This window comes from Rhinoderma darwinii, chromosome 3 (assembly GCF_050947455.1).
Source record: "Rhinoderma darwinii isolate aRhiDar2 chromosome 3, aRhiDar2.hap1, whole genome shotgun sequence".
Taxonomy (NCBI): domain Eukaryota; kingdom Metazoa; phylum Chordata; class Amphibia; order Anura; family Rhinodermatidae; genus Rhinoderma; species Rhinoderma darwinii.
In genome coordinates, this window is record NC_134689.1 from 144,160,137 (window position 1) to 144,184,335 (window position 24,199).

The following is a 24,199-nucleotide window of genomic DNA, read 5'->3' on the forward strand; positions in this document are numbered from 1 at the left end:
AGAAAAAAACTCACGACATGTTCTATAATCGTGCGTTTTTCGCGCACTCACGCACCCATTGAAGTCAATGGGTGCGTGAAAACCACGCATGCCGCACGGAAGCACTTCCGTGCGAACTGCGTGATTCGCGCAAGAGCTGTCAAACTCCTGAATGTAAACAGAAAAGCACCACGTGCTTTTCTGTTTACAAACATCCAAACGGAGTGTCAAATTCGAGATGAGCGCACCGAACTTCACCGGGTTCGGCCAAACTCGTTTTGACCGAAACCGGTAAAAAATGTTCGGGTACGCGACGTCAGGAGACAGTCACTGTCCACGGTGCTGAAAGCGTTAAACTGGTTCAGCACCATGGACAGTGACTTCCGCGCCGAAAATCCATGAACCTGTAAAAAAAAAAAAGACGTTCTGACTTACCGATAACTCCGGTCCGACCTCCCGGGATGACAGTTCAGTCAAAGTGACAGCTGCAGCCAATCACAGGCCAAGCACAGGCTGCAGCCAATCACAGGCTGCAGCGGTCTCATGGACTGCGGCGTCATCCTGGGAGGTGGGGCCGGATGACGAGAGGGACGCGTCACCAAGGCAACGGCCGGGAGCCCGGACTGGGGGAAGCAGGAAGTTCTTGGTAAGTATGAAAGTCTTTTTTTATTCACAGGTTGGTGTATATTGTGTTCGGCATTCACTGTCGAGGGTGCTGAAAGAGTTACTGCCGATCAGTTAGCTCTTTCAGCACCTTGGACAGTGACGGGCGCCGACTAGCCTCATCTCTATGATGGCGGCTGCGCGAAAATCACGCAGCCGCGCATCATACACGGATGACACACGGAGCTGCCAAGTGCCTTTTGCGCGCGCAAAACGCAGCGTTTTTTGCGCGCGCAAAACGCACACGCTCGTGTAAATGAGGCCTAAACCTGTAAAAAACTTCCTGCTTCCTCCAGTCCGGTCTCCCGCCCGTTGCCTTGGTGACGCGTCCCTCTCGACATCCGGCCCGACGTCCTGGATGACGTTTCAGGCCATGTGATCGCTGCAGCCAATCACAGGTCAATCACAGGCTGCAGCGGTCACATGGACTGCTGCGTCATCCAGGGATGTCGGGCTGGATGTGAAGAGAGGGACGCGTCACCAAGACAACGGCCGGGTAAGTATGAATTTCTTTAACTTTTATTACAGAAAAGGCTGTCCCTTCTCTCTATCCTGCACTGATAGAGAGAAGGGGCTGCCGATTAGCGCAGTGCTATTTTGCCGCCAAAAACGTGCTCGTAAATACGTGTGGAATACGTGTGACACCGGACCCATATTTACGAGCACGGGTTCGTAAATACTGGTGCAAAACGGGTGGAATACGTGTGACACCGGACCCGTATTTACGCCAGTATTTACGGGTGGGAAAAAATACGGTCGTGTGCATGAGGCCTTAGTTTGTTTTTTTCACGGAAACAATAATGTAGTCGACTATGCCACTGTTTTCATGAAAGACAAATTTTACGGAACCAACCACCTGTAATAGAAGCATTACCATTGAAATCCATGGTAATGCAAACAGAAGCTATGGTTTCCATTTGGCTTTCCGTTCATAGGTTCCTCTGACGGAAAGGTCGAATGGAACCGATGAACCGAAGCCCAACGCTGATGTGAAAAGACCCTTTTACATATATATATATATATATATATATATATATATATGTTCTAAAAACGGTCTTTCATATGTAGAAGCTTGTTTTTAGGAGATATACCTCAGGTTATTTTTATTTATTTTTTTACAGGATTTGTGATAGTTGTCGGGAATGTGTATTACAAAGCCACAACATGTGCATTCCCTCCATCTTTGCTCCTCAAACCAGCACAATTTAACTAAATTTTGTCACTTACCAAAATAGAATTGCTAACGGATACCCATAGTAGACAGTGCTGTGTAATACGGTAAAACTTTAGAAATCAGCTAAGAAATAACCATCGCATTGTTCCTTTTTTAGTTACTCTAGGCAGTTGCTGAAAAATGATACTAGTATTTATATAAAAACCTAGCATGCATTTTTACCCTGAAAAAAATTAATAAAGCTACCACCACTAAATAAGAAGTGTCCGTGAATTTGTCCTTTTCAGTCAAATTGTTCAAAATTCCATTAATCGGTTATGTGTGGGTTTGGAAAATTTTGGTAGCTCCCACATAAGTTGACTATCCCAGACCTATGAATTGCAAACCTGCCTAGCTATACATTGATCTAACTTTACATATCACTGCATCACCATTGATGAAATTAGGAAGGCCGAGTGAGAACTCTTTAGAAAGGCATAAACAAGCTTTAACAGAAACAGATTTTTTTTTTTGTAAATAAAATTGACAGCCGGGAGCAACGCAATTATTCAGCTTTACAAGTGATTTTGCAGTATTTTAGCATCCATTATTCTTTATTTTTATTGACAAAATTGGGGAAAAGGAAAGTTCTCAATTACCACGTGAACTACTAAATGCTATTTTTCCCTTTGTTCCTGTGTACTGATGCCACCATTAGTTGGCTGTACATATTTCATTATAATACATCAGTGATGCCATCTTGAAATACATACAACCACGCAGTGCAGAGTGGCAACAAAAGTAAGAAAACATTGCTGCACATGTATTTAATAAAAGGGCATGTTTATTGTGTTTACAAACAAGTTTCAAAAACAAAAAGGAAAACATGTATGACTTTACTACTACCTAGTAGTATTTTTTTTTCCAAAATGCCAACAGCCCCTCAAGCTGTATGAAGGTCATCTAAAGATTTATTAGAAAATCAACACGGTTCCACTCACAGTTCACCAAGACAGTTCTAAAACTAACATGTTTAGACAAACAAAAAAATTAAGAAGACTAAATTTTTGATGAATTTTGATTTTATATATTTTGACGGAGATAGCAAAAAGGATTTCACGCCAGATCCGTCACACATCGATGTCCTGCATTTCACAAATTCCATTTTACTTTGGAACAAAAAGTTAAATTTTCCAACGTAAAAAAATAATAATTTGAAAACCATTAAGAATGAAATGTGTTTTCTTTTTTTTTTCTTTTTGTCTTTTTTTTAACAAACTAAGGAGAGAGGCCATAATTTCCACTATAACACTGCGGCTCACTTTTGTCTGAAGCATTAGTGTTACTTTTTTTTTTTTCTATTTGGCTATTAAATTTATCTACAATATTAAACATGTAAATTGCAGGCAAGAATTTAGAACAATTTCAATAGAAACACCCCTTTTTTTTCTTGAAAATACAGCAGTGTTTAAAAGGGCATTTTCTTTTTTCATCATATATAAGGAAACTTCCCTTCTAGGAACATAATATCTATAAACCTTGTAAACAGATCTGTATCATTTATAACATAAATAATCAAATGAACATCCCAGGGCCCCAGAAATAATAATAATGGAGGAACAATATAAACTAGAGCATTGCTAACACACTGTCCAGGCCAATGATTTTTTTAGTGTAACTGATAAATCTTAACCCAGCAAAAGTGACCTGCAGAACATCAGTCAGAGGTCATCCCAATACGCCCATCCCTTTCCTTCCCAAGAAAAGCACCCTCAGTCTGGCAGAAAGCATTTTTTTAAAAAAATAAATCTACATTCATACAAGTGTGTCTTCATTTGAAGTCCATAAGGCAGGCTCGCTCACCTGCCTGTCGCAATGTGTGAAAAGGACCCAGTGTTCTTTGCAAATCAGCTAGAATCTTAACATTCATCTTACAATCAGAGAGAAGTCTCCAGACTATGTAGTGGACTGCCTGGGGATGAAGAGGTAGCTGACTTGTTCGGTTCTATTGTAAGATGTATTCCACTATCAACCGCATTGTTATTTTTATTTGGAGAGGGTGGTGGAGTAGAGTGACGTTTTGTGGGAGCATCATCTTCAGCATCGGTGTCGTCAATGAGCGGAATATGAGGCTCAGAGTCTTCTATTCTAAACTCCGGGTGTGTCATGAAATTGTGGATTGAGCTTCGTGACTGGTGTTTTTCCAGTCCTCCGTAAAGAGAACTACGAAATGCATTCACCACCCGAATCTGAAGGTCACAAGGTAAAAACAGGGAGAAGACAAAAGAAAATAGATTAACCAGCAGAATGAACGTGTGCGTGGAAATGGTTGTATGTGAATCTGAACTCACAAATACTAAAGCAACAAACTCAAACTGTGCAAAATGCAGTGTGAACTTGCAAAATACTGTAAAAATAAAGGAATAAAAAACATTTTGGTCAATATAGACTGAAGCCGACACTGATGGTTTGTGGCAGATAGCGTATGTGAAATCTTTACTCTGGTACGGCAATGGTTACCAAACACTATTCCATTCGATTTAATTAGAAAAGTCGGTACTGCACTATTTTTAGAGCGTGTGCAAAAAAATTTCAAATGTTTTTTTCACAGATACACGTCGGAGAAAAAAAAAAATTAAAACTGTTAGCACAACAGGTAAACCAATTCACATGCCATGAATTAGGATACCAACTATGAAGCCAAGCATATGTGAGCTGAATGGTATGAACTTGAAGCATGCAGAAAGGAAACAAATTAACCGTGTAAAATACCTCACATATGTAAATATTTGAGTATATACCAGGTTGCTTTCTCCAAATCTCCAGTTACAAACACATATATCAGTCACAGTGATGGACCACTTTGGGTGATGGCAGAAGGCATGATCTGCCATGAAGGACAGAAAATTAAATTGGACCTGACACTAAACCAGACTTCTCAAAATACTGAAGTATGGCTCATTGCCAATACCAGGTTCAAAAGTTACAGCTTAAGGACGGGTACCCACGAGCGTAAACACTGCGGAATTTCTGCAACGGTATACTGTGCGGAAATTCCACAGCGTTTACAGAAGCAGCGAAGTGGATGAGATTTCGAAAATCTCACGCCCGACCTGCAGAAAAGAAAGGCAGCGTAAACGTTAAGAACTTGACCTGCAGTGCGGAATTTAATTCCTCATGTCAATTTATGCTGTTTTTGTTGATTTTTCCGTTGCGGGTTTTCCCCATTGAATTCAGTGGGGATGCAAAACCCGCAACAGAAAGCCAAGAGTTGTGACTCTTGCGGCGTAATCACAGCATTTACACCGCAAAAATCACACCGCCGGAAATAAATAAATCTCACTTACCCAGAACAACCTTCTCCTTCCTGCAGTCTGGCCTCCTGGGATGACGTTGCATCCCATGTGACCACTGCAGGCAATCACAGGCTGCAGCGTCACATGGCCTGAAACGTCATCCAGGGAGGCCAGAGTGGACGTCAGAGGAGGGAGGTGGCAAGTTCCGGGTTGGACACCTTGCGTGATTTTTAAGCAGCGTATCTGTCCTGTGGGAACCCGGCCTTAGTGTCGCAAAGATTTGTGTCAAGTGGCAAACATTTAAGTGGTCAACTCCTTACAAATGTTTTAGGAGCCACGAATTTTGCAGATGCACAATCCTGCACGGTATAGCTAAACACAAGTAGTCCAAGTAATTCTGCAGATTATGACCCACATTTACTAAGGCCCCATGCACACGACCGTAAAAACTCCCGTAATTACGGGCCCACAGACTTCTATTGGCCACGGGTACCTCCCCGTAGGCTTACGGGAAGGTGCCCGTGCCGTTGAAAAATATAGAACATGTCCTATTTCAGGCCGTAATTACGGCACGGGCAGCCCATAGAAGTCTATGGGGCTCACCTAAATAATAATGGGTGACTACGTGTGTGTGTGTGTACCCGTAATTACGGGAGCGTTGCTAGGCGACGTCAGTAAATAGTCACTGTCCAGGGTGCTGAAAGAGTTAAACGATCGGCAGTAACTGTTTCAGCACCCTGGACAGTGGCTACCGATCACAATATAGATAAAGCTGTAACAAAAAAAAAAAAAAGTACACACTTACCCAGAACTCCCTGCTTCTTCCTCCAGTCCGGCCTCCTGGGATGACGTTACAGCCCATGTGACTGCTGCAGCCAATCACAGGCCAATCACTGGCTGCAGCGGTCACATGGACTGCCGCGTCATCCAGGGAGGTCGGACTGGATGTCGAGAGGGACGCGTCACCAAGACAACGGCCGGGTAAGTATGAATTTCTTTTACTTTTATTAGGGAAAGGGCTGTCCCTTCTCTCTATCCTGCACTGATAGAGAGAAGGGGCTGCCGATTACTGCAGTGCAATTTTGCAGCCAAAAACGTGCCTGTAAATATGGGTGAAATACGGGTGACACTGGACCCATATTTACGGGTCCGTAAATACTGGTGCAATACAGGTCGAATACGTGTGACCAAGGACCCATATTTACGCCAGTATTTACGGGTGGACAAAAATAAGGTAGTGTGCAGGAGGCCTAGGCCTCATGCACACGACCGTGCTCGTAATTACGACTCTTAATTACGAGCACGGGCAGCCGGCCGTTTTTCCGAGCCGTGCTCCCATTATAAAGTATAGTAGCACGGCCCGTAAAATAAAAAAATATGTTCTATCTTTTTAACGGCACGGGCACCTTCCCGTGAGAAAACGGGAAGGTACCCGTGGCCAACAGAAGTCTATGGGCCCGTTATTTCGGGTCGTAATTACGACCCGTAATAACGGGTGTTTTTACGGTCGTGTGCATGAGGCCCAAGTCTGTTGTATCTTATGCAAGTCTTAAGTCAAGATAAATATGGCTACATCTGTATCTTTTACGAACGCATTAAATACAGTGTCAAGCAACTTTAACTTGACTTTCAATGGCTTTTGTTGTATGATATCATGCTGCAGCAAGTTATGAGAGTCAAGCTAAAGATGGCTACATCCGTAATTGCCGTGTTCTGCGCCAAATCTATTGTGACCCATGAGCAGGTGTAGATTTGTGAAATAAATTGTGCCATTTTCACCCTTTATACTTAATATGATTAAAACGACTTTTTGTTGCAGTTTACACCAAACAAGGTTGTTCTGTACTGGCCACTGCTGGATTATTTAATTTTTTTTACACTATGAAGGGGCTCAAAATAGGTTATGTTATGCCACAGTTACGTATTGGGAGATTACTACACCGCCATCAGCCTTGAAAAACATCATTTTTAAAGATATACATGTGTAAACGTATAGTGTTTTACAATGGCCATGTGCAATATGCACATAGATGTGTGTCACGGTTTCCCAGAACAGAATCTAAACATCTGCACCGCAGTGAGAAGACATACAGGATAAAGATCTACAACCTACGCTCTCTGTCCATGGAAGTCTCAATTTAATAGAAAACAAAAAAAAACACAACATTAATCGTCTGATCCTCAAGAAGAACCAGAGTGAAGAAACGAGTGTCTTGTAGACAGCGTACCAGTGTGATTGGTGGCAAAATGTATTTTAACGGTTCCGATGCTTTGTTGCTGTGAGAGATCAGCTGAAGTCATAAGTATCTGGCAGCATTTTATTCCCCTCCCCCCTCATTAAAAAAACATGCGAGCTCGGTTGAGCAGAACATATAGGTATAGGATATCGGTTACGCGTATGGCCAGCTTTAGTAACTTTTTTTCACGCGTTCTGTCTATTAAACTTGACCAGAACCCAGACCCTTTAATGTCCTTATAGTATGGCATAATTCCCTTGGAATGTAACTAAAATATCATGTTTGGGGGAGGTATTAAATACAAACCACACTATAAAATACCTCCAAGGGCCATGTTTTCAAAGAATGCCTTAAACTGTATCTGCACTTTTGAAAAACGTATTAAAAATAATAGGTGGAACCTGTGTGTCAGAAGCAGAGGACCAAATCTCAGCTAAATTGATGGAATCAGCTGAGAGAACGATACAGCTTCTATGTATACAGAATACATAGAAGCTGTAACATAAAAAGTAAAAACACAAAAATGTTAAGTCAATTTAAAAAAAGTGCTTAAAATAAAAAAAAAACTGTCAAAAAGCTTCCATAGTTTTTAACGCCCCAGAACAACGATCGCTGCACTAAGGACGACAAGGTTTGCAGCATCAGTTAATACCATGCCCCTCTGCACATCGGTTTAGGGCTCTCCTTCCGTAAGCAAAGGAGTGGCATTTGCATATACGGTAATCTAAAGTCGATCACTTCCCCCTTTTGCTTTGTGGGGAACGGCAGACTCCTTGACATCCGACACTGGATTGGATTACAACTTGGCTGACCTATGCGATACTAGACGTATCTGACAGTGGTTTATCACCTTTTCCCTATTGAAAATAAACCTGCATGCTCAGCCAATGTATGTTTATGAACAAGGTGACCAGAATCTGTTGTGGAACTGTTTAATGGGTGTAAACTACTAGCGTAACTCTGTTGCCCTCATTTTATATGTCTGTCATAGTAACTAACAGATTCTCTTTAAAAAGGTACCTTCTAAAAATATTTGTATTACTTTGCTATACTTGTATAGAATGTGAGTCTCAAGCGCTAATCTTAATTTTACTGTGAAAAAAAAAAAAACAACAAAAAGAGCTTGACGGTTTATTAACCCCTTCCCGACCACCCCACGTAGATTAACGGGCTGCAGAGCTGGTCCTTATGCCTGCAGCCCGTTAATCTACGTGTGCTCCTAACAGCCTTAGTACTGGGGGAAAACATTGGGTCGGATCACAGCGGTGATCCCCGCCGATTAACCCCTAAAATGCGGCAGTCAATAGCGACCGCCGAATTTAAGTTGTTACAACAATATCGGCACCCCGCTACGCGATTGCGGGGGCCGATTGTTGCTATGGCAACCGGAAGCCTAACAAAGGCTTCGGGTCTGCCATCTACGGAAGGCGATTAGGTCCTGCCTCAATATGCCCCCTGTCAGTGTGAAACTGAAAGGTATAATACCCTGCAATACATAAGTATTGCAGGGTATTATAACAACGATCCAACAATTGGATCTTCAAGTCCCTAGTGGGACTAAAAAAAAAAATACGTTAAAAAAAAATGTACAAAGGTAAGAAGTGGAAAATTTAAAAATAATAAAATTTAAAAAAAAAAAAAAAAAAAAAAAAAAAAAAAAAAAATCGCCCTTTTTACCTTCTATAGTCCTTTATTATTAGAAAAAAAATAAACTATGCATAATTGGTATCGCCACATCTGTAACGGCCTGAAATATAAAAATATAATGTTATTTATCCTGCACGGTGACCGCCATAAAAAAAACGATACCAGAATCGCTATTTCTAGCCACTTCAGCTCCCAAAAAATTGAATAAATAGGGATCAAAAAGTAGCATGTACTCAAAAATGGTACCAATAAAAACTAGTTTGTTACGCAAAAAACAAGCCCTCACACAACATTCTTGATGGAAAAATAAGTTGTGGCTCTAAGAATACGGCGATACAAAAACTAAATATTTTTTTTTTTTTTAAAACCGTGATTTTATTGTGCAAACACAGTAAAACATAAAAAAACCTATGTACATATGATATCGCCGTAATCGCATCGACCCACAGAATATATTTAATATGTAATTTATAATGCATGGTGAACGCCGTAAAAAAATAAATAAAAAAAAACAATAGAAGTTTTCACAGCCTAATTACACTAAATTCAGCAAAAAACCTATGAGATAAAAATGCTTAATATACCCCTAGATAAATTCTTTTTAGGGCTGTAGTTTCCAAAATCGGGTCAATTCTGGGGGATCTGCACTGATTTGGTCCCGCAGGGGCTTTGCAAATGCGACATGACACCCGAAAACCAATCCAGCAAACTTGAGCTCCAAAAGCCAAATAGTGCTCCTTCCCTTCTGAGCCCTGCCTTGTGTCCAAACAGCCTTTTATTACCTCATATGGGGTATTGCCGTAATCAAGAGAAACTGCTCTACAAATCTTGGGACGCTTTTTCTTCTTTATTCCTTGTAAAAATTAATAATTTCTAAGTTTTATTGGAAAAAAAAAGTAAAACTTGTGGGGTCAAAATGCTCTATACCCCTTGATAAATTCCTTGATGGTGTAGTTTGCCAAATAGTGTATTTTTGGTGGTGTTTCCACTATTTTGGCCCCACAAAACCTCTTCAAACCTGACATGGTGCCTAAAATATATTCTAATAAAAAGGAGGCCCCAAAATCCACTAGGTGCTCCTTTGCTTCGGAGGCCGGTGCTTCAGTCCAGTACCGCACTAGAGCCACATGTGGGAAATTTCTAAAAACTGCAGAATCTGGGCAATAAATATTGAGTTGCATTTCTCTGGTAAAACCTTCTGTGTTACAGAAAAAAATGGATTAAAATGAATTTTCTAACAAAAAAAAAAAAGAAATTTGTAAAATTTCCCCTCTACTTTGCTTTAATTCCTATGAAACATCTAAAGGGTTAAGAAACGTTCTAAATGCGGTTTTGAAAACAGTTGAAAAGAGTTTTTCAAAAGAAGTTTTGAAAAGAGTTCAGTTTTTAAAATGGGGTGACTTATGGGGGTTTCTAATATATAAGGCCCTCAAAGCCATTTCAGAACTGAACTGGTACATATAAAAATAGGTTTTGGAAATTTTCTTGAAAATGTGAGAAATTGCTGCTAAAGTTCTAAGACTTGTAGCGTCCTAGAAAAATAAAAGAATGTTCAAAAAAGATGCAAACATAAAGTAGACATATGGGAAATGTGAAATCGTAACTATTTTGTGTGGTATTACTATCTGTTTTACAAGCAGATACATTTAAATTTAGCACAGTATGTAACGAGAAAACAATCTCAATCACTTGGATAGGTAAAAGCATTACGGAGTTATTACCACATAAAGTGACACGTCAGATTTGAAAAAAATCTGCTGCGTCCACAAGGCCAAAACAGTCCTGAAGGGGTTTTACCACTAAGCAGTTATGACCTAGCCGCAGGACTACACTCCGCTGTCTCTGTCGCCCCATTGACATTGAATGGCGGTCGCACAAAATCCTTCTCAGTGTGACCAAGTTTATGATCATAATCATGCGTTCTAAGTATCGGTGGGGTTCCCAGTGGGGGCGGGGAAGCGATCATAGATTTATCGCTTATCTGCAGCCATTGTGGATCAGTTATTTTTTTTTTTGTTTTTTTACAATGCAAGTTTATGGGAACAGGATGCTACAGGATAGGCTTACTGTTGCACTATTCGGTTTACCTTTCAGTTGTTTTTTACAATTAAAAAAAAAAACAAAACCTGGACGTTTCAGCAAAATAAACCTGGTGTAAACCTAGCATTAATCGCAACATGGATAGGCAAGAATAGTAGGATATTTTTAATAAGGAGAATTTGCAGTGGATTCATTTTTAATTTTAGTTGTATTGGGATAACAAAAAAAATAAAAAATTGTTGCAAAAGGTGAACCTTCCCTTCAACCCCTTAGTGACCAGCCAATTTTAGGTCTTAACGACCAAGCAATTTTTTTCGTTTTTCCATATTTAAAGAGCTATAACTTTTTTATTTTTGTGTTGACATAGCTGTATGAGGATTTCTTTTTGCGGGATTATTTTTATTCTTTAATCTCACCATTTTGGGGTACATATAATTTGATTAACTTGTATTAACTTTTTTTTGGGGGGAGGGGAATAGAAAAAACCCCAGCAATTCTGCAATTGTTCTATGCTTTTTAAATTCAAGCCGTTTACCATGCGGCATAAACATGTTACCTTTATTCTATGGGTCGGTATGATTACAGCGATACCACATACGTATACATTTTTTATGTTATACTACTTTTGCACAATAAAAACACTTGAACTTTATTTTTACGTCAATGTAGCGATATGTGGGCTTTTTTTTTGCAGGACGAGACGTAGTTTTCATTGATACTTTTTGAGGGTAGAAGGGACTTCTTGATTAACTTTTATAACTTTTTTGGGCTGGTCAATGGAAAAACCAATAGCAATTTCACCCGTTTATTTGCGGTTTTTTTTGGTTTGTTTTTTTACACAGTGTTCACCTTGCGGTTTAAATTCCATGTTAATTTTATTGTTTGGGTCATTCCAGTTGCGGCAATACCATATATGTGTACTTTTATTTCTTTTTTTACTAAATAAAACCACTTTTTAATGGGAAAAAAAAAGGGACTTCGCGGTGCGATCTTTTGATTGCAGATATAATGCTTTGGTATGCTTAGTATACCAAAGCATTATTGCCTGTCAATGTAAAACGGACAGGCAATCTATTAGGACGCCTAATAGGCATATAGCCAGGGCAGGTGTGAGGGCCTTTGTTAGGCTCCCCTGCTACCATGACACCCCATCGGAGGCCTGCGATTGCATATGGTTTTTCACGCCGATGGGTGAAAAAGAGGGAGCTCCCTCCCTCTGTAAACGACTTAAATGCTGCGGTCGCTATGGACTGCATTTAAGGGGTTAAACGGCTGCGATCGACGTAAACTTCGATTACTACAGTCGGAGCAGGAGCCCTCAGACAGCCAAGCACCCATTCCAGCCTGCACGGGACACCCATGCAGGATGTAGACTAGACTGCCGTGAAAAGGCGGTAGCCTAGCCGAAGCCTAAGGCCCCTTAGGGACCACCAATACGCCTTTTCACGGCGGTCACTAAAGGGTTCAGCTTCATTTGAATCAGACTGGAAAAGCCCTTTAAGAATTCATTCAGGTTCATACCTGAGCAATCATACAGACCAAATGTATAAAAGTACTCTCATGCATCAAATGTTGAACTGAGTTTCTGAGAGCAACCATTCGCCAAAAGCACGACATTGGGCATATACTCAAAAATTTACTATGACAAATTTCCATATATACAGATACATCCATATAAAACCATAAATAAATTGATAAAAAACAAACAAACGTGCAGGATACTTTAAAGCTTGCATTTGCTAATAATCAAACCAGTTCATTAGCCCTCTAAGAAATAAACACATGGGGTGTATTATCCTTGTGAAGGGAAAGCTTTATGAGCAGCCTGAACAATGGGATTACTGAGGAGAAAATGAGAACGTTAGGTGTGTGAATTAGGATGTGTTAATTTCATGCACTTAGGAACACACACTCACACCCCACAGTAGTAGAAGCGGTAGAGGAGGAAAACACTACATGTGTAGGGGTAGAAATATTTGTTACATCATGATGCTGGCTGGCGATGGAGGGTTGCCGCCTTAATGCCCCCTGAATGGAACTTCCACTTTGGAAAGCATTCACTACATCCATCTGCAAGGAATCAGAGATTGTGACAGCTTGCTCAGCAAGAGAGAGAGAGAACAAGAGAAAGGACCATCCCATCTACAACAAATAAAACAAAAATAAAAAGCAAAAAAAAGAGAAAAAGGCACTTTATCGAGCAGCTAATAAAACCAAATTGAAGAAAGGCAAAAGGAAGATCATGTGAAACTAAAGGAGATTCTTTCAAGCGTTTTGAGGAAAATGTAGACAAAGGGAGAAATCACACACACAACTCACATTTCAACCTAGTTACCCTAGAAAATCAGCTGCAAGCCCTTAGATTTTATGTTCTCCCCTACATAGCTCTTCCCTCACACACGACCATACCTGGGTTTGGATTCTGTTCAGGCCCCTAAACCATAAGATCTGACCACGACGTAGCTCTCTTTCTGCATGGTCAATCTCTTCGGCATCCTCGGCAAACTCTTCTTCTGGGATCTCGTCTTTATGCGTCCCATGACCTGCTTCCTTGAGAAACTTTAAACGACTGGTTGGTATTGCGGTTACCAGCTAAACAAAGGTAAAGATCAGATTAAAGCAGCTAAAAGTACAAAAGCTAAATGCATGACATCACAAATCAAATATCCAATCATAACCCGATTGCGCATTATAAGATCTAACCATCATTTCTTCAGTTAACTCAATCATTCTAAAGCTGAAAAACAATACCAGATATGGTGATCGAGACCAATGTCCACGTTATAGTCTGTACCATAAAGCTAAACATTTTTACCTGCTAAAGAAGCTGTGAGACTATATACATGGGTATCAATCCCTTCTCCTTAACTATACAAAGGTAAACAACGCAGCGTGTTCAGAAACATTTACATTACCTGGCCCCAGAGCAATGTTCCCATACCCAGGAACACTGACCACAGCCATTGATCTACTGTCAGCTCTGTGCAACTAAAAGGCTTTCCACCAAACTGCACAATAACGATCTAGAAGAGAAGACAAAGAAAGAGCAGCATTTAAATGCACTATTAATAGCTGGGGGAGAATCCATATCATGGAAATAAATGAAAGGCATTGTAGTTGCCATAAAGTCAAATTCATTATTTTAGTGATGGCGCAGATGTAGCGATTCTTGGAAAGATTGCAATTAAAAGGATCAAGAACAACTAGTTTCATTTAAATAGACTCTGTCACCAGATTCTCAAATCCCTATCTCCTATTGCATGTGATCGGCGCTGCAATGTAGATAACAGTAACGTTTGTTTTTGGTTTTTTTTAAACGTTCATTTTTGGCAAGTTATGAGCTATTTTATATTTATGCAAATGAGCTTTGAAATGGACAATTGGGCGTTTTTTTTCGTTATGTCCAACTGGGCGTGTATTGTGTTTTTAACTGGGCATGTTTACGTGTATGACGCTGACCAGTCAGCGTCATACACTCCTCTACATTCATTTACACAGCAGCGATGTGCAGCCACGTAAACAGAGATTAACGTTAATCAAGTGTTCTGATAATGAATACACATGAAATCCAGCCTGGACGTCATGTGTATTCATTATCAGGACACTTCTGACTCTTTTCTGTGAGATTTCTAGCAAGGGAAACAAAATCTCGTTTACCTCCGTAATCTCACGAGATTACGCATGGTTTGCGGGAATCTCACGGAAAAGAGTCAGAAGTGTCAGGATTCTTAATACACATGACGTCCAGGCTGGAGGTCATGTGTATTCATTATCAGGACACTTGATTAACGTGTAAATGAATGGAGATGTGTAGGACGCTGACTGGTCATTGATTGGTCAGCGTCATACACGTAAACACGCCCAGTTAAAAACACAATACATGCCCAGTTGGACATAACGAAAAAAACACGCCCAGTTGTCCATTTCAAAGCTCATTTGCATATATATATATAAAATAGCTCATAACTTGGCCAAAAATAAACGTTTAAAAAAAAAAAAAAAAGTTACTGTTATCTACATTGCAGCGCCGATCACATGCCATAGGAGATAGGATTTCAGAATCTGGTGACAGAGCCTCTTTAACTAAGGCGGAGTTCACACTTGCGTTGTATAATCTGTTATTCTGATCCGTTTTTAGATCAGAATAAGGATAAAAACGGTTCTGTTAAAAATCCCTTTGAAATCAATGGGATTTTTACATCGCGTCCGTTAGTCATCTTTTTTTTTTTACAGAGATAAAAGTGCAAAGTCACAGACTTTTACGGCAATCAAAAAACAGTTTTTTGTTTTTTTTACATTTTTTTTTTATCATTGGTGTCTATGTAAAACGGATGGATACAACCGGATTGCAATCAGTTTGCTTCCGTTATTTTGATTTCAATGGGATTTTTGACATCTGTTTTTATCCTTATAAGCGGATCAGAGTAACGGATTATACAAAGCAAGTGTGAACTTAGCCTAAAGTTAACAACTAATAGAATAATCACTTCTCATTCATGAAATAGATTGTTGACGCATAATGCATTATACAAGTTTATTGTTCTGCTTGTTACGTATTGATTACTTTTCCAGTAGGAAGAAGCGCGGTGGCTCAGTGGTTAGACCTATTGCGTTGCAGCGCTGGGGTCCTGGATTCAAAAACAACCAAAGACAACATCTGCATGGAGTTTGCATGTTCTCCGTGTTTGCGTGGGTTTTCTACCACACCCCAAAAACATACCAATAGGGAATTTAGATTGTGAGCCCCAATGGGGACAGTAATAAGAGTACCTCTGTACAGCGCTGCGTAATATGTTGGCGCTATATAAGTAAATTAAATAAAACTGTCTCATCTATAGATGCCAATCCATTCTCCTAGAGAGCTGGATCACCACAAGGAGAATCCATACCCGAACCAGTAAATCATATTGCTAATCGATGGTCGCTCCATATACACAACACTTTAGTGAGGATTTCTGAAACAAAGGATATTTTCATTGACCTTTCTCTTACACTTTTGAACCGCTGAACTAAAGTCCTACAAAACTGAAAAAACTTAATGTCAGATTACATTTTACATTACAAGAAGTAGATGTTTACCTGTATGATAAAAGTACCCAATACAATGCTGCAGAAGATGATGTTGTTAAATATCCCTTCAAAAACATTCCTTTCACCGTGAATCTTCCTTGCATTGATTTCATTAAATAGCTGCATCATAACAAACGTGTTGAACACAATCGTATAATGTTGGGATGGAGGGGCATGGAGAGGAGCATTTCGCCCACTGTCAATATCAAATAGTTTTTCCCCTGCAATAAAAAGGTGTCATATTTATCATTAAGATTAGTTTAAGTCTGGTTTAGAAGCAGCCAAAGCAAAAAAATAAACTAAAATAGACAAAGCAAAGTGTAATCTCAATGCCCTATCGCAATGCACTTTAGTACAGCTCAGACTCTTCTTCACAGAAAAGGAAATTAGATTGTATTTTAAAATGGACTTATTCAGATATGAGGATTACATATTATTCTTTCAGTTGTTCACTAACTGCTGTCAACTCTCCTACCCCTTAAATCTCTACCACTGCTTTAAAAGAAACTATTGTTGAGAATTCATATAAAAAATGCTTAAGCTTTATCGCTTTAATTCTGCATATCTTCCCCTCTCAGACGCAGAGCGAGAAATTGCATCCCCTCCCTCACTCTTTACTGTATTAGTCCAGATTGATTTCTGAATTACTTTCGATTAGGGGTGCACAAACTTTTCTAGACTGTGGGTGACATTGTCAGATTGTACCATTTCCAAAAGGTAGCAATGAAACTTAAAGGGGAGTTCCCATTGAAGACATTTATGGGATAGACAGTATATGCCATAACTGTCTGATAGGTGGGCTTTCCACTTACCTGGAGAACATGGAAATAGCGGGGCACTTCACAAATCCCATTAACATCACGAGCCACATTTCCAGCTTGTCTTTTGCTCTCTAGAGCACTAGTTCGGGGTTCAGAGGACACCCATTTTCCCGATATATGGGGTCTCAGAGATTGGAACACTCCCCCTCCTATCATAAACGTCTCATTTGGGAATACCATGTACGAGACAACAGTCGCAAGAAGTCTAGCGGGTTTAGATTCCTTACAACTGTGGTGTCGCAGCCACTTGTGGTTACCGGTGATGCAGGTAGCACCACACAGCTATCTTACGCCAGCGTAACATTTGTTTTGGCTATAGTCACCATGTAGCCCGAACGGAACATTCTAGGTTTAAGTGCCATTTAATGATGGCACTCCGTTTTCTGCAACAGAAAGATGTCCTTTGACAGCCATGCCTTTCTGATCTAAGGGTATACAGACTAGCATGTCTGCGTTCTGATGGCTGAAGGGCCACAGAGAATGGCATTGTTGGCTGCATGTGGCCCCCAGGCCACATGTTGTACACCCAGACGTTTTTGAACATTTAAAAAGTCTACAAATGAGGAAAGTAGGCTGCTGGAGGGTGAGGTTTATGCCACTTTGCCCAAGTAAGATGTATTACTAAGCTTGATGCGGTAACTTGCACTATTGATTTATAATCGGACAAAAAAAAACTGAATTGTTGCATCCTAGTACTAGTCAAAACTAGATGGTTTCATTATTTGTATTGAATACTGTAATAACTGGTGATGGGATAAAAACTTAAAGGAAAAAAAAAAAGTCAGATATCAGAGTGAATACTGCACAATAACCGTACTTACCTACAAATAAAAGAGTGAAGACCACAACTAGCTGGTAGACCGCATGACCTAAAATGTTTTTCATCATTGTACGAGATATGAGAGGTTTATTTCTTCCATAGGGTTTTCTCAACAACAGAGATTCTGTCGGGGGCTCAGTTGCCAGAGCAAGTGATGCAAAAGTGTCCATAATAAGGTTAACCCACAACATCTGCACAGCTTTAAGTGGGGAGTCCTGTTAAATGGACCAGAATGCATACATACATGAAAACAAATTGTAACGTTGACAATGTTGCCAGTTATGCTTTATACATAGCATGATAACCTGGGAAGAAAGCACGTTTAGCAACAAGTACAACACCATAACGCTGCTGTATTATAAATTCATCATTTCTAGCCCCCTACTGTACCAGAGCAGATCGCCAGGGGAGGCTGCATGGACCAATGTGGAGTTCACACAGATATCATTAGGTAAGCTGAACAATTGGTATTTATATGACGAAGGTCCCGCACTAATGCCCCGAAAAGCCTCTAAACGTTATTCACAAGTTAATCTATTCAGCCCCCCCCCCAATATTTATTTTAGGCCATGTTCACAACTGCATTGGATACTCTGTTAGGAGCCTCTGTCAGAGATCCGGTAAAAAAATGGCAGACAAAATTAAACGACAGACACCATGACAGAAACAGAATAGTCTATGGTTATCTCGGGCGCCGTTGGTTTCAACCATGCAATGGATCCAGCACTTCTGGTATTTTCGTTGTTCTGCTCCTATGACAGACCAGAGCCTCGAAAAAACCTAACGCAGATGTGAACAAATAGATAAATTACAAAATAACTGCCCAGGACGCAATGCTTGTCAGTCTACCACAAACGTCGAAGCAGAATTATCTATCTTTTCAGGAGTCACTCAAGCCCCAACACTCGAGTGTGCATTGTCATCTGTCAAGCGCGGCATATTTAATATGATTGAGAAAACGTAGAGAACCAGCAGAATTACAGGACTTACTTGTGTGATGCATGCGCCTGTGAAAGCTACAATGACAGCCACGACATTGACTGTTAGCTGGAACTGGAGGAATTTTGAAATACTGTCGTACACATTTCTTCCCCACATCACGGCTTTTACAATGCTGCTGAAATTGTCATCTGTAAGAATAATATCAGAGGCTTCTTTTGCCACATCTGTTCCGGCAATACCCTATGTCAGGACAGAAAATAAAAAAGTTTTAGCTCCGATAAATCACATGCATTCCCTCAAGAAATAAAGTGTGTTAAACTATGTTTTATTAAATAACTGGAGGTTCTTGCCGGCCTCAAGAGCACTCAGATATGGATTGAAGCACATTGCTTTCTGTGATGTGGGAAAGTCCCAAGACACACAAATAGCAAAATTTGGACATGAGTCTTAGGTCTTAGTGCACTTCCAGACAGTCACAGAATATTGTAGAGACAAGGCAACTCCCGTACATCTAAAGAGGCAGTATGTACATAGCCAAGTGCATTTCACAAGGCATTTCCGAAGAATTCTACTATTTCAGGGACGCCGAGCTCCATAGATTTATAAATATAAACCTGTTCTCTTTCAGACAAAGTACAAGTTGTTACTTCTAGACATATAGTGGTATCCAGTTTTCCAGAAACATGATGGCCTCTCCAGATTACACAACAAATGCCCTCAGCTGTATATCAAACATAGCTGGGTAAGTTTAATGACAACCAGTGGCAAAAGAACGAAGCAAATACGCCGCTTAAACCACGTTTATCCAACAGAAATGCTGTAGGAGGGCTTCTTCCAAGTGAAAGATGGTTTACATTATACTTGAAACTTAAAGGGGTATTCCCATCTTAGACATTTATGGAATATCTCCAGAATGGAGGTCTCCCCAAAAAAATATTCTGCTTGTAGTAAAGTAATAAGTAGTAAAATGCTAGCAATAAAGAGATTAAATAGAAAAAAATAAATAAAATGTAAGGCCACTAGATGGCGGTACTTTGGTTCTTTATTGTACTTCACACAATAAAACAAGGGCAGGGTTGAAAAAAATCCCTACCGAAGTTATTTTTATTAGAGGAAAGAAAATCATCAATGATCACCTTGATACATTCAATGTCTCACCCAGCATAGGCACAACTAACTGAGAACTCCAGTATGAAGACCTGACCAACAGATTCCTGGACCCCTTGTGAGTATGACTGAAGGGGAGGTAAGGCTTCGTTCACATATCAGTCAGGGCTCTATTCTCACGTTCCGTCTGAGCTTTCCGTCAGAATGAAACCCTGACTGAAACGACGGAACCCTTACACAACTGAGATAAACGGAAACCATAGGCACCGGATCCGTCACTACTGAAATCAATGGTGATGGAAACGGAAACCTATGATTTCTGTTTGTGTCAGTCAGGGTCCCGTTCTGACGGACAGCTCAGACGGAACGTCAGAACGGGACCCTCACGCAGATGTGAATGAGGCCTTACTGGTTTACTTGTACGTACGCACATCTAAACATTCAGGTTAAATTGCTGCGTTATTTTTTGGGAATCTGATTAATAATGTTGAACGAAACAGGGACTAAAATGGGGTAACTCCTGCTAAACTGCATTTTCCTTCTCTGTCATTTCCATCTCGGAGTTAAAAAAAAAAAAATTCAAATTTGTTCTAAAGTAAATTTAGGTAGGAAGCCTGTAAGTAAATTATGAACTAAAGAACAAATTCAATATTTCTTAAAATACAGTAAATGCCTATACCATGAAACATGTTCCCTAATGACTAGCTAATAGACTGTTGTCACCAGAAGAACTGCTCGGTAAATTGCTCATGCAATGAAGCATTGCAGGGTGCAGATAGAAATAGTCAGCGGTCCTCCAGAGTGAGAGTAACCTTTGCACTCTTCGTGCCGCTGTATGGTATCCGTAGAAGCAGCGCTGCTAGGGGAGAATAGCTCCGTAATACGGTATCTCATGAAGAATGCCACAACATTTTTTTTTTTCATGTTTGATTTAATATGGATGTATGCAGGTTTTTATAAGCTGGTTCCATAGAAGCCGGAGTATTAATGGGGCTCCAGGGACTTCTATAGACATTGTATTAGGACTCTGTGCCACTCTGAGATCGTACACAGCCGTAATACAGTAGTATATGCATGAGAACGAACGCCTCATGCACATGACCGTCCATTTTTCACGGACCCGATTCACCCGCTAAACTGAATGGGTCCGAGAAGACAATCGGGTGCCACCAAAAACGGCCCTTGTAGCACAAGGATTGTGCGCAAGAGACCTAAAAAGGTGTGTGTGTCTGTGGAGAGGGGGGGTATGAGTCACTGTTGGTCATCTCAATTACCTATGTAAGATCTAATTAGGTGTATGAAGAGAGATTGTCCAACGTAGGCAACCACTTTACTTGTATTAGTCCTCTTTCAGAAGGATTTTGAGACAGTAAGGTACAGTCTTGTGTTTTACAAGATGCTACTATTTTATCACTGCTTGACAATTTACACCAGGGGTTAAACAGCTCTGAAAATGGCAGAAACTAAACTGCTAAACCACAATTACTGCTGTGCACCGTAACTCAAAGTCCTCCTCCAAGCAATCCCGTCCCATTTATCAAACATAAGGGAGACCCAAATCCTTAAAACGAGAAAGACCGCTAAGAAGATGGATCATTCGTGAGTAAAACGCTGAATATTTATACACATACCTAGTATACGATCACTAGGGTTCATGTTACCGGCCCACCTTTTGATCCAGGAAGGGATTAATTTTTCACAGATCTGTTAAGTCTGACAAACCAGACCCAAGCATATTCTCCATTAAAAGGACACTCCGGCCAAAACTAAACTTTGCCATGCGTACCATTATGGTATCCCATGTGTCAGTCTCTCACCTGTTATTTTCCTTTCTGCTTCTATCTCTATATATCAGACTGGGATGGTTGCTTAGCTGCAGTGTGAATCAGGCTCAGTGACACGCTTTCTCTACTTGATTCTATGGAGATCTATGCGTCACCCAACACAAGCTCCAGCAGTTCCTGTACCACATTAGTTTTGCACAAGGGGGGCAGAAACTTCTATCATCTACCACTGATACTTAGACCAGTATAATGTAGAAGAATATAGTGCAGCTTTCCTGGCTGTATACTTATGGTTTCTCAGCTTATTTAAGAGAATATAGAGAGAGAATGATAATCCGTGTCCCCCAGCATGCAGAAATGCTATGGTCTTTAGCTCGTCATGTGATGCTGTGCTGAAGCAACATGGGATTGATAGCAAAGCAGAGAGGAAGAGAAAACTGGAGAAATCTAAGAATCAAGATGTAGGCATTTTAAAGCACAGGCAAGGAAGCAGTTCAAAGTAAGTACAGAACATAAGGGTAGAGTGTGATATACAGTTAGGTGGGGGGTGCAGACATGGAAATTTGTGTTTCCACTGGAGGTCTTCTTTAAACCATGCTTGCCTTATAACAATCCTGTGCATATTTTTAAGTAACTGATGTTACAATAGACCTGTATACCTACTACAGCTTAACCAATCTGCTGCTACATAACTATATGCAAATTATACCCATATAATACATGATGCCATCACATGCCTTACCCCGTAGACCCATAAAACTAAATCTAAGTCAGCAAATGCCATTCTAAAGGAACAATGACTCGAAGAAATGCAATACAACCGGGTTACAAATGACCACATAAGTTACTTTGCAACACAAAGATCACCTTGAAATAGATACAGTGCAACAGAAGTCTGAAGCTGTAATGACATCTCTCGTGTGATAACAAGACTTTGAGAAACACAATATAAAATGCATGGAGCTTGATGCAGCGAGAGAAAACAAAAGACAGAAACAGGACATGTCCTAAATGACACCCAAAGAGTGTGGCCTTATAATGAAAAAGAAAGAAGCCGCTGAATGACAACACAAATGTATCTTGGGTATATAGCTGCAGTACTAGAGCCAGCTTAGCCATTTTCCTATAGTCCTATGACTTTGTGACAAATAAAAAACACTTTGGTGTAAGTCACAGAACAATTTACATAAACCACACAAGTATAAATTTAAATACTGTGAATATATCAGACAATACATGATCTCTCAGTAAAACGATGTAGTCGGATATCAGGTAAGGAAAGAGGTAAATCATCTTACAATGAAACTCATTGCATTGTGATTTTACATCAAAACCTTGCACTATATTACAAATCTGATGTTGGCTGCTGTACAGATGATGCCACCTTCTGCACTCACATATTTAGTGTCTGTTTAGATTACATATGTCTACAGCAGCTTCTTATATTAGGTGTTTATCTGTTATAATAGAAAGAATTTTGCAACCCGCTGTAGAGCAATGCATAGTTCTTGCTGTCTTAGTAAGTCATCTACTTTAACGTGATTTGATATGAAAGGAGAATTTGTCTGCAGTGAAGTGGGCAGGTAATACTTTAACAGGATTTCAACATAGCATCCAAGTGGTCCAAATCTAAAGATTTCAAAGGGTTTGTACAGGATTAGAAAAACATGGCTGTTTTTTTTTTTTTTAACAAAAACAGCACCACACTTGTCCACAGGTTGTGTGTGGTATTGCAGCTCAGCCCTATTCACTTCAATGAGACAGAACTGCAATATCAGACAGCGTGTGGACAGGAGTGGTGCTGTTTTTGGAAGAAAAAAAAAGACATACTTCTAATCCTGTCATGGACAGCCCCTTTAAGGTACTGATATAAATAGCTGAAAAATCAGCCATCCAAAGGAGTTTACATAATAAAAATCTTACCATAGCAAACCCAACATCTGCTTTTTTTAGCGCAGGCCCATCATTGGTCCCATCACCAGTTACAGCTACTACCTGCCTTTGCTCACAGACCGTGCTGTCAATTATACCTGAAATTAAGGATATTTGTTATCAGTGCAGGAAACAAGGAAAAAAAAATAAAATAGAATACAATAAAATAAAAAAAAGTCACAGAACTCTTATTTATCACTTAAAACTGATATTTATACAAGTTCCTTGTAGGGCACAATTCCAATTCATAGGACTACAACATGAGACCTAAGCGGCCTATCAATCAATCTGCAGAGAAGTCAGAACATTAGGTCTTACCTTTCACTAATGTATGTTTATCTGTTGGAGACGATCTCGCAAGCACACGAAGCTTAGGCCAAATTTTGTCTATTCGTTCTTGCTCAATCTGTTACATGAAACAAAGTATTAGCAACTGAAATAAAATACAAGGGAGAGGAGAAAGGGAAAAAAGGAGGGAGAAAGCAATTTACTTCTCCTTTTTCATTCCGTATTCGCCGGTTGAATTCTTTGCCTTCTACACACAGGAAATCTTCACCAGGGTTAAGAATTCCACATTTTGAGGCAATGGCGCGGGCCGTGTTTATGTTGTCCCCAGTAACCATACGTACGGTTATACCTGCACGCTGACATTTTCTTATAGCGTCTGGTACCTAGAAGATGTAGAAAACAAGCGTAGAATTCACTGCA

General features: G+C 40.1%; 1 protein-coding gene across 7 annotated transcripts in view; it reads right to left on the bottom strand.

Annotated features, from left to right (window-relative positions):
* Positions 1 to 2,621: 2,621 nt before the first annotated feature.
* ATP2B1 (ATPase plasma membrane Ca2+ transporting 1) overlaps positions 2,622 to 24,199 on the bottom strand; it is a 151,390-nt gene continuing 129,812 nt past the window's right edge. For 4 of the 7 annotated variants that reach the window (XM_075856814.1, XM_075856813.1, XM_075856816.1 and 1 more), the window contains exons 13-22: positions 23,983 to 24,162; positions 23,810 to 23,897; positions 23,483 to 23,589; positions 18,717 to 18,908; positions 17,728 to 17,941; positions 16,095 to 16,306; positions 13,931 to 14,038; positions 13,425 to 13,607; positions 12,999 to 13,085; positions 2,622 to 4,044 (exon numbers count right to left, since the gene is read on the bottom strand). In XM_075856814.1, the coding sequence (XP_075712929.1) occupies positions 3,733 to 4,044; positions 12,999 to 13,085; positions 13,425 to 13,607; positions 13,931 to 14,038; positions 16,095 to 16,306; positions 17,728 to 17,941; positions 18,717 to 18,908; positions 23,483 to 23,589; positions 23,810 to 23,897; positions 23,983 to 24,162 (1,683 nt within the window). In that variant the 3' untranslated portion in view covers positions 2,622 to 3,732. Of the gene's footprint in view, positions 4,045 to 12,931; positions 13,086 to 13,424; positions 13,608 to 13,930; positions 14,039 to 16,094; positions 16,307 to 17,727; positions 17,942 to 18,716; positions 18,909 to 23,482; positions 23,590 to 23,809; positions 23,898 to 23,982; positions 24,163 to 24,199 lie in introns of all 7 variants that reach the window. The other 3 variants (XM_075856819.1, XM_075856818.1, XM_075856817.1) reach the window with 3 other exon arrangements.